Below are 14,187 nucleotides of genomic sequence, written 5' to 3'. Positions count from 1 at the left end.
AATTTCAGAATTACAAGAGAAGTGGAGATTCAAAGGATCGAAATAAGCCTAATGAATGTAGTTCTCAGTACGATAAATAAACATTATCAGTGAATTTATTTGCATAATATTTTGCTAAGAATGTGTTAGTTTATTTTGATACTGTACTTTTGTTCTTTAATATACACTCACCTGCAAAGAAACCGGGCCAACTACATTTTATTTAAAATTTTTGAAAGTTGTAGGATTTTTAAAATAATTTTAGGTGTGCTGAGGTTCATTTAGTTATTCATTTATTTTGTGATACGTAACAATATAATACTGAATACGTAATAGCAGAAAACGATCTAAAAGGAGATTCGTTCTTCTTGTAATATTGTGTGTAAATTTCTAGGATTTATTTCGAGCTAAGCTGAAGATGTCTACAGACTGGTAAGCTCTTTTGAGGCAATATTGGAGTACTTCATTTTATCTACATATACTATACATAATTGACCCTCTCAGTCAATTTGACTCCAATCACCTCTACTCACATAAGATTAGTAATTTCCGTTTTTTTAGTTGACCGGTTGCTCAAAGTCCCTCTAAACAAAAAGAATTATCAGGCTGAATATAGATACATTGTAAATTTAGCACAAATCAATGGCTTTGATAAGAATTTAATTACCAATTTGATAAGAAAACGCTTAAATAAATTTAAAGCGGAAACTAAAACTAATAGCACTTTAATAAGTTCTGTCAAAAAGACTAAAACCACCCACTGGAAACCCATGACATTTTTTGGCAATGTATCATACAAATTAGGTAACCTTTTTAGAAAAGAAAAAATCAACGTAGCATTCCGTACCAACAACAAACTTAATAATATAATTCCCAATAACATTCAAAATTACAATAAATTTGCCAATAGCGGTATCTATCTATTACAATGTAAAAACTGTCCCAGTAAATATGTTGGCCAAACAAAAAGGAACTTCCGCACGTATTACAAAGAACACGTCTCTGACTTCAAATTCAATTGGAATAAATCAAAATTTCCTACGCATCTCATTTCTCTTAATCACGAACTCACTGGCATAGAAGAAGCCCTTCAGTTCTTAAAGACTATTAACAATCATAATTACATGAATGCTGCAGAGGAACTATATATTACCACCCATTCTAATAATATTGATAGCCTGCTCCTTAATGAACAATATCAAAATTCAAATAACCCGCTGTTAAAGATCATACGCAAGTAACTTTCACCCATCCACTAGTCTTGCCAGGTATACAGTTTTCGTCATACGCTACCACTTAATGTAAAGCTCAGTCGTGTCGCCGCCCTCATGGATTCAAGACGCTTTCCCAACTTTTTGTAAGTATTGCTTTAGAAGAATTAAATAATACTTAAAATGCTTCTAAATACTTTTTCATTCTATCCTTACAATTTACAGGATTTTTCCTGCTTTCCATAATCGGCCACACGACCGACCTGTTTGTAGCATCGTCAAATCTGTCTTGAAAACTGTACCTGCAATGACGGAAGAGTTTCACCGTTCCCTTGGGTCACACATGCCTCTTTCAACATAGTGCTTCTACATATATAGTGGTGGCTTTTTGCTAAGTTCTATTCTCTGTTTTAAGTTATATTATAGTTTTAACTTCTGTTTTTAACTTTATATACCAAGTGTTCACTTATTATAGGCTAACATGTTCTATTCGACCTACACGACCTGGAGATGCCAATCAAAATTGGCGAAAAAGTTTGTTTTTAAATCTGTTTAAATGTTGTTATAACATGTTTTATTGTGTTTTTATGTTAAGTATTGACTGAATAGAACTCATTTATCAATTTACTAGTATATCGGCTTAGTCTGTATTTAAATATCTCTCCAATTGTAACGAAGGAACAACCAACACAGTCATTTATCCGGGATCCGTCAGTAAAAACTAATGAATAAGATGGATATTGTGATAAAAGTTCACTAAAACGAAGTCTATAAACAAAAGCTAGTGTAACATTCTTAAAACATCGGATCAGACTTACATCAAACATGGGACGTCGCATAATCCACGGTGGAGTGGTGGTATACTCCAGTGTGTGAACTGATGGTAGATGTATACCCAGCTCAGAGAGCAGTTCACGAAACCGCACACCTGCTGGACGAAGTTTCCGTGAATATTCACTCTATCGGCCGTAAAGAGACGAGTAAGAGTCGTAAGAATTGTGCTCAGGCTGCGAGCGGAGCTCAACAGCATATGAGCACAACAAGACATTATGTCACCGATACAGTGATGGTTCTCCCGCTTCACAATAAAGGCTCGCTATCCGACTCGTTCGGACGGCCCCTTTAGAAAGTCGTATCCCATGGTGGTTGATAGTATCTAAAAGACGTAATTTAGATTTATTTGCTGAGCCATAAATAAAACAGCCATAACCCAGCTTTGATCGTATAAGAGCTCGATAAAGGCGTAAAAGTACTGTACTGTCTGCATCCCAGCTAACCCCTGACAAAAGGCGTAAAATGTTTAAGGATTATTCACAACGCCTTCTCAAATCACGTATATGCGCCTCCCACGTTAATTCATAATCAAAGATAAGGCCCAAAAATCTCGCAGTGTCTGTATATTGCAACTCCACTCCATTAAGACACAGTTCAGGATGTGGATGTAGTCCACGTTGGTTGTAAAAGTGGACACACTGCGTCTTCTGAGTGGAGAATTTAAAGCCATTGCGAACAGCCCATTCTGATAGTACGTTGATGACTAGCTGCAAATGTCGACCGATGGATGGAAGATATCGGTGGCTGTAATATAAACTGAAGTCATCAACGTACAACAGAGAAGATACTCGGTCACCCACACAGTGGGCAATTCCATTGATCGCAATGCAGAAAAGAAGAATGCTTAATACAGACCCCTGCGGAACGCCGTTTTCTTGGAGATGTTCGATAGAAAATGTGGTGCCTACTTGAAATCGGAAATACCGCTCTTCCATAAACTTCACAATAAACGTTGGTAGACTACCACGAAGTCTCCAATCATGCAGTGTTTGCAGAATGCCATACCGCCTTTTCTAGATCAAAAAAGACCTCCACAAAATGTTCCTTCTTGGGGAAAGCAACTCTAATGGCGGTCTCTAGCCGAACAAGATAGTCTGCGGCGGATCTGTGCTTACGAAAACCACATTGGATATTAGATAATCGGTTTTCTGATTGGAGTACCGACATCAGGCGTTTACTTATCATTCTTTCCATAACCTTGCAAACGCAGCTGGTGAGAGAAATTGGTGTGTAGCTTCAAGACAAAGAAGGATCCTTTCCCGGTTTCTGGGCGGGAATTACAATGGCGGAACGCCAAGCAGATGTAAAGACGCCCTCAGTTCAGATTCTGTTGTACATTGCCAGAAGAAAGGATTTTCCAGCTGGCGGAAGATGGCGAAGCATACGGTTATGGATGTTATGAGGACCAGGGGAGGTGTCAGGGGATGTGTCTAGTGCCGCCTCTATCTCCTCGAATGTGAACGGTGTATTGTAATACTCTTTGTTATCTGAAATAAAATTGAGGTTTCGTTTTTCCGCAGCATCTTTTATTTTTATAAATTACGGGTCATAATTATTTGAGCTGCTAAACTGTGCGAACGAGGTAGCGAATATTTCTGCAACTACTACTGGACTGGTGATCGTTACTCCATTGTCAAAAATTCGTGGAATTACAGAACTACGTTTCCCCATTATTCAACGGACATTGTCCCATACAATGTTAGATGGGACATTCCTTTTCATTGAACTGACGTAGTTTGTCCAGGACGTCTTCTTAGCATCGTATCGTACACCGATCACATTCCACTGTACGATATTAGTCATTATGCGGATCTAAATTATCATGGTGGCTTTACGGGTGATATTCTCTTCTTATCTTTTCCATGATTTCGTGCCGTTGACTGAGACTGCTTAGCCTTCGACCGTGGGGATTCACTCGCAGATCGCCGCACTCCCGATCGTGATCTTAATCGAGACCGTGATCTCGACTCGTCACCAGAACAGGGAGCGCGACGTCTCGGCGATCTACCAGGCCTTGAATCTTTCTCTGTCGCCACAGTAGTAATCTTTTTTGGAATGTAAGGCCTTATATTAAGGCCACACGAGTCGTCTGACTCAACAATCTGAGTGGCAACGTCTACATATGTCAGGGTTGCGCTTTCAATACGCTTCCCAGGTATACTTGCAAGAGGTGGCGTTTGATTGTTGTTAAACGTCTCCCCACTTCCGTTGATTCTCAAACTCTGAAAGAGGAACTAAAAAAACTGAATTTCTCAATTGAACATGTACGACAAATGTCAGCTCCTCACCAACAATGGGACGGCACATAGACGAGACGTAATCTTCCAGTCTGGGTAGTAACTCTCCCTAACAATGAACTTTCTCAGACTATCTACACTAAAGGACATTACCCATCACCTTGTAAAAATAGAATCTTACAAATCAACTCCTCATATAATACAATGCCATAAGTGCCAAGGGTTTGGCCACACCTGCAAACGGTGTAATATCGAAACTCATTGTGTCAAATGCGGACACAATAATTTCTTTTAGGATTGTGCATCAAAAGGCCCAACATACCCTCCAAAATGCATTAACTGCCAAGGACAACACACTGCCAGTTACGGTCAGTGAACGCATACAGTAAGAACAGCGAGCAGCACTACAACTTAAATTGAGAGAAAAACAAAATAACTTCACTACAAAGAGCCAAAATAACTTTACAATTCATAGCTCTGAATTCCAAAACCTTCATCAGAATGACTTGGCATCATTTCAAAATTTATATGGTAATGGAGACAAACCCCAACTATCCTCAGATTCTGAATCTCTCAGAATCGCTCAAAGAAATTTTTGCTATACTTAAAAGATTCAACATAAAAACATACTTCGTATAATTAACTCAACACTTCAACGATTCTCTGCAGCAAATGATCCTCTATCAAAAATGTTAATAATTCTGGAAGCCTTCTCCGACTTCGCGCAGGCAACAAATGGATCGTAGAGATCTAACGTTAATGAATTTCAATGCAAACGGAATTATTGATCAAACATTTGAATTACAAGAATTTTTCACACTATATGATGTTGATATTGCATGCCTATCTGAGGCTCACCTAACAACAACAACAACAACAACAAAATTCAAGATACGCAACTACACAATATACCGTTCAGACCGGCTAGAACGACATGGAGGCGGGACCGCTATGTTAATTAAATTACTCATTCCACATCGGCAAGAAATTTTATTATGCCCCAATTTAATACAATGGAAGCTACTGGTGTCTATATACACTTTGACAACACAGAAACCCTAATCGCAGCAGCATACCATTGATCATATAGACAACTAATTCAAGCAGATATGAATTCACTTATTTCTCTTCACACTGATTTCATAATATGTGGCGACTTTAACGCCAAACATAACATGTGGAACTGTCGTATCAATATACCACGAGGAAAATTTTTTCTAGAACATTCCATACAAAATCAGTACTCTGTCACTGGACCGTAAGACCTTACACTATATCCCTGGTCAACGACACACCAACCTAATGTACTCGATATCTGTCTCATTAAGACAAAAACATATCCTGCGATACAAAAAAGGATCTTAGCGCTTGACACAGATCATGTACCAGTACTATTGATATTCAAGATTCAAGCTACAAAATATAAAAAATCTATCACAAGAACCAGAATAACCGACTGGAATGAATATACCAAACATCTTCATGCATCGATAAGAGTGAATCCTCTGTTTCTACAACCACACAGACACAATTACCACAACCCTGAACTCCGTCACCACAACATCTTATTCGTCTCCTCCAGAGGCTAATCGAAATGAGTTAATTTACCTACTCAAATCCAAAACTGAAGCCAGGAAAAAGTGGCAAAATATTCGAAATCCACAAGCAAAAAGGGCCTACTAGGGTCATACGACGGAAACACAAACTCCAAAAAATTAACTCTTTTGCAGATAAAGTTGAAACACTTCAACCAAGTGGAAAAGAAATCTGGAAAATCACAAAACATTTATTAGGCAAATCCACTCATGTTAAGAACACACCTTTAGAAAATGCAGAACATCACATGGTGGGTGATCAACAACTCAAAGCAGAAACATTTGCAGACTCCCTTTTCTGGCGGTTCCAATCTCATCATGTTAACTCTGATGCAGCCTTCAATAAACAAGTAACAGATGAAGTGAACCTTTATCGTCAACAAACTCCTGTTCATCAAATTCCAAATACCTCACCAAAAGAAGTCAAGGACACAATAAAAACATTACCGCTCCCTAAAACTCTTGGTCTCGATGGTATTTTCCCTTTAGCCCTTAAACGATTGCCCAAACGGGCATTTATACATCTAACCAAAATTTACAACGCCTGTCTGAAATTTTTACACTTTCCATCAAATGGAAAGTAGCAACTGTCATCACAATTGCTAAACCAGGAAAAGACCCCACACTTCCTAACAACTATAGACCAATAAGTCTACTTGACTTCCTTGGCAAAGTTCTGGAACTCCTAGTACTAGCCCGCCTAGATCCACTTCTAAAAGAGCCAGATAGAATTCAACATGAACAATTCGGCTTTAAATCCAAGCACAGCACGAGAGATCCACTTCATATGCTCGCTCATTACATAAACATTGGATATCAATATTTCGAACACACAATAGCAACATTCCTGGACATACAACAGGCATTCGACACAGTGTGGCATGATACTCTTCTTTACAAACTACAGAAAATTTCAGTTCCTGACGCATATGTACAGTTTCCATAGAAAAGAATGAAACGATTGAATAATCCTAAGTCTCAGATGTAAGACATTGCGCATGATCGGAGACCAGAGAACTGATACACAAGATAACGAATATTAAGTTACTTGAATTCGGACTATTACTAGCATCGTTCCGAAATTCACTTCAAAAACTGTAAAAAAACATAGTAATATGACGTAAATAATAGATAAATGGATAGATATTTATTGTGTATTAAATCGACGTTGGACCTTCATGGCTAGATCGACACTCCGCACAGAAAGCAAAGCTTTCGTATGGTTTCAATAGCTTAGACACTAAGACTTATCCGTGTCGTGTGGACGAGTGCGAATTCGATTTTTAGTCAACACAACGTTTTTTTGTCTAAATAAAATTGAAATAGCTAAATAACGTTGAAATAGAGTTTTACAAAGTTCTGAGATGAAGTGTTAATGATCGCAAACAATACAAAATTACAAATTATGATATTATAAACGTTAATCTAATGAATGGATTTACACCATATATATTAAAATTAACAATTAGAATGGAATTTTAAAAAACTATTCCTAAGCCACACAGACAAATTTTCCAAAGGCTTAGAGTCCTTAGGCCTATGCTATTTGTTGAGTTATTATTACAATAGTTTATTCGTAACTTTCCCATATGTGTAAGAAATGCACTTGCATACAACAATTTTTTTTAAGGTGTGGCGTTGGACTATTTCATTCTCACCATTTCAGTTGATTTTAACTATTTTACCTACGTGTTTGCAATAGTGTTTAATTTAATGTGCATTCCATTTTATTCGTGTTATGATTGAATGAAAAAACACTGTTGCAGTTATTTACTAATTAGATATATTAATACTAATTATGAAAAATCTTGAATGTTTAAGTTGTCACTAATAGTTATGTACTATGTACTATAAGGTGTTAAAAAACACGAGACGTTACGGTTATACAGTGGAACCGACACGCTACTGTATGAGTCACCGAGACAAGACAGTGACATTAGCAGCAGTTCAACATTTAGATCCCACAGCAAGCATTTTACATTCTGTACAGAAAAGCAATGATATTTTGTGACCCGAGCTATGTTGTGAAATCGTGGTCTGAAGTGGCTGTCTTCTTCGTGATCCTTCTTCTGGTCCTTGTGCTTGTTGTGGTCCTTGTAACAACTATTCTTGTATTTGTCATGGTACTTATCGTGGTTTTAGTCCTTATCGTGATTATTTCGTATTCCTACTAGTCAACCATATCGTAGTCGTTATTGTAATCCTTGTCCTGTTGCTTTCCGTTGTCCATGTCGTTATCATTATCGTAGTCCTTGTCGTTTTCCTCGTGATTCTTATCGTCATCACGTTGCCTTTGTTGTAGTCCTAATCATGGTCCTTGTTGTCTTTGTCATGATTCTAATTGTGGCCTTGGTGCTTGTCGTAATGCTTGTAATGGTCTTTGTTGTGTCCATCTCGTAGTCCTGATTGTCATCCATATCGCGATGCATGTCCTGGTCCTTACTGCGGTCGTTGTTATTCTTGTCTTTGTATTCGTCCGTTTCGTGGTCTTATAATGGCCGTTGTTACTTTGTCGTAATACTTTTCGTGGTCAGTAATGTTGTCCAAGCCATGGTATTTCGATCATTGTTTGGTGCATGTCATGGTCAATGTCGTGATATTTATCGTGGTCCTTGTCCTTATCGAGGTATTTTAGTAGTAGTTTTGATGTCTTTTCTATGGTCTTTATCGTGGTCATTGTTGTCTCTGTTGTGGTTATTCTCTGCTTTTATGGGGGTCCTTATCACAGTGCTTGTTTCCAGTGTAATGGCCTTTTCTATCTTGTTTTTGTCATGGTCCCTATCGTGGCCTTGGTCCTTATCGTGGTCCATGTCGTGATTCTTACAGTTGTCTCTGTCTTTGTCCATTTCGCGTCCTTATATTGGTGCTAGTTGTCTTTAGCATGGTTCTTACCGTGATAATTATTGCCTTTGTCATATTTATTTATCGTGAACATTGTTGCCTTTGACGTGGTCCTAGTTGTCATTGTAATGACCCTTATCTTTCCTTCTGTTTTTGTCATGGTTCTTATCGTGCTCAGTGTCGCGGTCCTTAAAGTAGTTCATGTTATGGTTCATCCTGAACCTTGTGGTGCGTGTCGTGGACCATGTCGTGATCCTTACCGTAGTTCTCACCCTTAATCCTTATCGTGATTCTTATAATGGTTCTTATTCTCCTTCGCATAGTCCTTATCGCTGTCTTGGTCTTTATGAACCTTATCGTAATGTTTGTCATGGTCTTTATCGTGATATTTATCAGTGATTGTCGTGACCCATGTCCTTATTCTTGTCGTGGTCCTTCTCTTTGTTTTGTTGTTGTCATGGATCTTAACGTCGTCCTTGTCTTTGACGAAGTTCCTTATAGTGTTATTCCGTGGTCCATGTCATGATCCTTATCGTGATCGTTGCCGTAGATCTTGTAATGATCCTTGTTGTCTTTGCACGGTCCTTATCGTGGTCAGTGTTGTCTTTGTCATGTTTCTTATCGTAACACTTGCCATTGTTGTTATCCTTATCATGGTCGTTATCGTGGTATTTGTTGTCTTTGTTATGATCCTTATCATGGTCTTGGTCCTTATCGTGGTTCATGTCATGACTCTTATCATGAACCTTGTCTTTATTGTGGTCTAATTCGTAATTATTATCGTGGCCCTTATCTTTATCCATATCGCGTTTCTTATAATGGTTCTTGTTTTCCTTGTCAAGGTCCTTATCGTGATCCTTATTATTTTTGTCGTGATCCTTGTTGTCTTTGACATGTTGCTTATCGTGTTCTATATTGTCTTCATTGTGGTCATTGTTGGCATTGTAATAGTCCTTATCGTCCTCCTTGTTGCTTTTGTCATGGTTCTTTATAATTATTTGTTGTTTTATCATAGTCCTTATTTGGCAAATTTCGAAGTCCTTATAGTGGTCCATGTCATGGTATTTATCGTAATTCTTGTCGTGGTGTTTGTCATGTTTCTTGCCGGTGTATATTATCATGGTCCTCATTTTGGTCCTTATCGCGGTCCTTGTTGTCTTTCTAATACTCCTTTTCTTGGTCTTTGTCCTTTCAATCCTTATGATGGTCTATGTCGTGGCATAATCCCTGTCGTGGTGTTTGTCGTGTTTCTTCTATGTAACCATGGTCCTCATCTTTGTCCTTGTCTTGGTCCTTGTTGTCTTTGTCGTATTCTTGCAATGTTCCTTGCTGTCTTTCGCACATGTCTACATTTGCCATTTCAAAATTAATATTACTTTCGCACTTGGCGAAAGACTTTCTTATTACAAGGTATATTTCAATCTTTCATTAAAGGTAAACAATCAAGGACGTAAAAAGAGACCTACACCAGAAATACACAGACAACTGATTAGATTTTGCACTGGTGTGCACTTTGGAGTAGGATGAAAATAGGCCTACGCATCCACATCCAGATGTCTTCCTGACTACGTCGATATCGAGTGAACCGCGTTGTAGAACTTTAACTTCCGACGACTAAGAGTGGTCTCATTCTTTTTAAGGGTAACTGTACATTTTATTGTAGACTACTTGAAAAACAGATCATTCAGAGTGCGACAAGGTAATTGTCTTTCCAGTTCAAGACTAATTGAAGCAGGAGTTGCTCAAGGCTCTGTTCTGAGTCCAATTCTCTACGCCACATATGTTCATGACATTCGCAAGCACACCAACTGCCGTCACGCCTTATATGCAGATGACACAGTCCTTTATACAAAACATTACGACATCAAATGTGCTTTACAACAGATGCAAGAAGCCTTGGACTTACTCACCTAATGGTCTACAAGATGGCGACTGAAAATTAACGGTGAAAAAAGTACAGCAGCAGTTTTTACAAGGAGATTTCCACGATTATTACAACCGCTCTCTCTTCAGAATCAACAAATACCTTCCAAAAGAACGGTCAGATATCTTAGTCTAATACTGGACAGTCGTTTGACATACAGACAAAATATACAGTTAGTACGAGACAGAGCTCTGCAAAGATTCTTAGCATTATATCCAATATTTAAAAGCTTCATTCCCCTTCAAAACCAAACTATTGCTGTACACATCACTTGTACGACCATACATGTACTACGCGTCAGAAATTTGGGCTCAAACCCGTCCCTGCCACGTCAAGAAACTCGATGCCATCCAAAGAGCTGTGTACAGAACCATCACAGGAGCTGATTTTTACATTACTAACGCACAATACAGTGACTTGGAAATCATTTTATTCAGTGACTATGTGCAGCACTTACGTAAAAATTATCTTGAGAAACTACAAACACACCCGAATCCACTTATTAAACCATAATTTCACATAACATTCAGTGAACAATCAAGTAATGTTAACTTTTCTGCAAAAATAATTGACTCTGAAAGTTTACCTACATATCCAGCTTACCAGTCTCCATTTCTGATGGAAAAGATGGTCATACTTCATTTACGTACTCATGTTATACTAAGCAATATTCTTATTAAGGCAAGGATCCACGTGACCTGGAACTTGTAATGACATTATGTCTTTATTGACACCATCAAATAAATAAATAAATAAATAAATAAATAAATAAATAAATAAATAAATAAATAAATAAATAAATAAATAAATAAATAAATAAATAAAATATTTTTATCCATGGTAACCACTTTAATCAATTTCAGTACGCTGTCATCTAGCGATAATAGAAGAAGTCGCGTTATAATTCCTATTTGAATTGCATGGAGCAACTGTATCCATGTAGCGGTCGTTACCAATCGACAGTGGCGATTCTGATGGTTGTTCTCTTCTACATGTTACCTGTACCGTTTTTTAACATAGGGATATTCAATCTGTTACATATGTGATCAGAGATTTCATGTATTTTTAATGCTATTATTTTTTATATAAAATTGAAAAAGTGAAGTCAAGGCCTCTGGACCTCTAAGTTAGGGGATCTGTGGTAGCATGCTGATCTCTAATGTAAACATTTATACTCAGGGTTCATATAGGAGTTGTCGAATTGGCAGACAACTACTAAATTCCTGTATAATGGAAGCGATTCTTGGGTCCACTTAAAAAAATAGATGATGGTTATGACGATGATAACTAAAATAAATTATTTTAAAACTCTGTTCTTTTTCCTGATACTTTAAAACATATAATGGATAGTGGCAGAGGAGTATCTGATATGTCAATTAGTCAAAGTGTTCACTCATGTTTATTGACATTGCGTTTACGCGCCCATCTGGTTAGGCAACAGTAAGTACAGCATACTCAGCCAACTTTATACAAAACACATTAGTATGCTCTCCAGACTTGCATGATTGCTCTAAACAATTAATTCAATATGAAAATAAAATATTTTTACATAATTGTTGCTTTTTCGTGAGTGAGATTAATGTGGTATATCTTGCCTTGTCGTTATATGTAATAATCACTACTAAAATATCTTCCATTTCTGAACATAACTGAATTTGTTCTTATCTAGAGAGCTATGTACTCAAAAACAGTCACATTAATATACTCGTAATTTATGCTTATTTCAAGATTTACAGTTACCAAATATTGGCTTAGAGAACCGTGCATTAGAGTTTAGAGCTGTTTATCAAGTGGATACAATAGTTGAAACATGCGAACCTACTATAAATTAGGCTACTTAATCATTATCCAAAGCCACTAATGTCTGGAATATAATTATTACTTCGAAAGATAAGCACTGGAGAACAGCATAATTTTTTTCGGTGGAAACATTTATAAATCTGAGAAAGGTTGTGTCAGAGCTAAGTTACTTGTATATTTATCCCATATTCCATTATTAGATCTTATAAAGATACTTTCATTTCCTTGAACTAGAATGATTCTATGTATTGATTTTTGATTTTCATTCCCATGTTTAATAAGGTGGATAGTTACAAAGTTGATAATATATACTGAAAAATAAAAAAAAAAAACACTCGTGACGTCAAACATTAGTTCATTCGTTATAACTAAGATTTGGTGAAATTATGGTAGAAGAAACGGGATCACTTAGATAAAACTAACTTTCTCACAACGAAATTTTGACTTCTTCACTCTAGGCATTTAAGACAAGCTTTTTCTTAATGCAAATTCCTTTCGTATACTGTATTTATGTAGCAGTAAATTAGTGTATATTGAAGTGATTGTATTTTACTTACGAGGGAGTGAGAAGAAACATATTGCAAAAGCAACAAGAATTACAAAGACGGACAGCTTCAGCATGGTCGGCAGTCAGCAGTTAACACAATAGTGGCAGAATGTCAGAAGAAAACATTTTATTATAGGCCTACACTGTTCCTTATATATTCGATAGAAAAACGGAATTATACGGTAATACCTCGGAAAAATGGTCGTGGGAGTTTACAGATAATGTGTAATGACGTATTTCTTTTTTTATCTTAAGTGACGTTTACCATACAATCAAGGAGTTATCTATCACCAATGGAAAGCCACTAGGTTTAAAATTTGAAGGACTGTGAGGAATACATGCATTGGAATACAAGGAACTTTTTTTCCATAACATTAATAAAATAGGCTTATCTTAACTAATTTGCATGTGCTGAACACGAAAATGACAATGAAAAGTTCGTAACATGTCAAGTTTTTGTGTTAAAGATACTTACAGATGCCTCAAACTAGCAAGCTGTCTCGTTCGCGCAGACGCATAGAGCACTTCTCCCCTACCACTGTCCGCCTACTACTGTGCACTGTGGACTAGAACGGTACAGCTCAGTTCTAATAACAGTTGAGAAGGCTGCATAGGGAGGGTACATCTTGAATACATTTTCAAGCGGTCAACTTTTCAGATAATATGACTATACCTGGGTATCGGAGCCTAGGTAGGCCCTAGGCCCCCTCCGTTAGCTCTACTACTTCCCCTCTACAGGCAGCTTCCTAGTTTGAGGCATCTGTACTTGATACATTGAAAAATCAGGATTTTTGATCTAGGTATTAAAAATTATTTGTTCTCATTTTTTGTGTGAAAATTTCCAAGGGCAGCTTAGATATGATAAAACTGATACATCAATAACTGATCAGTTATTAAGACTTATAAAAGCCACTCTTCGTGCAATAAAGTAGAGAGAGATAAGAAATACCTTCATTTTTTCTCTTATGAGAACTGGAATCTTCCCTTTTTAAAAACTAGCAATAATCGCCCATCATCGCTGGATCCCATATTCCTTGATACCGTTGCTTCATTGTAGCAATGTCTTGGTGAAATCGCTCTCCCTGCTCATCACTTACAGTCCCCAAGTTCTCAGGAAAGAAGTCCTAATATGAATGTAAGAAGTGGATCTTCAGTAACATACTGAAGGCCGTTTTTTTTTGTAGTTTCTTAGTAACATCTCTATTAATTGGCGATAATT

At 37.2% G+C, this 14,187-nt stretch overlaps 1 protein-coding gene across 2 annotated transcripts in view; it reads right to left on the bottom strand.

Moving 5' to 3' along the window:
* The window catches only part of LOC138711863 (uncharacterized), a 33,148-nt gene extending 20,011 nt beyond the window's left edge, over positions 1 to 13,137 (bottom strand). For both annotated transcript variants that reach the window (XR_011335509.1, XM_069843116.1), the window contains exon 1: positions 12,979 to 13,137. Coding sequence is in view for 1 of the 2 variants with exons in the window: in XM_069843116.1 (XP_069699217.1) it covers positions 12,979 to 13,042 (64 nt within the window). In the remaining variant the exon portion in view is untranslated. The remainder of the gene's footprint in view (positions 1 to 12,978) is intronic.
* Positions 13,138 to 14,187: the final 1,050 nt, after the last annotated feature.

This window comes from Periplaneta americana, chromosome 13, assembly GCF_040183065.1.
Source record: "Periplaneta americana isolate PAMFEO1 chromosome 13, P.americana_PAMFEO1_priV1, whole genome shotgun sequence".
Taxonomy (NCBI): Eukaryota; Metazoa; Arthropoda; class Insecta; order Blattodea; family Blattidae; genus Periplaneta; species Periplaneta americana.
Note: the sequence above shows the minus strand (reverse complement) of the source record. Positions and strands in the feature narration are given on the sequence as shown.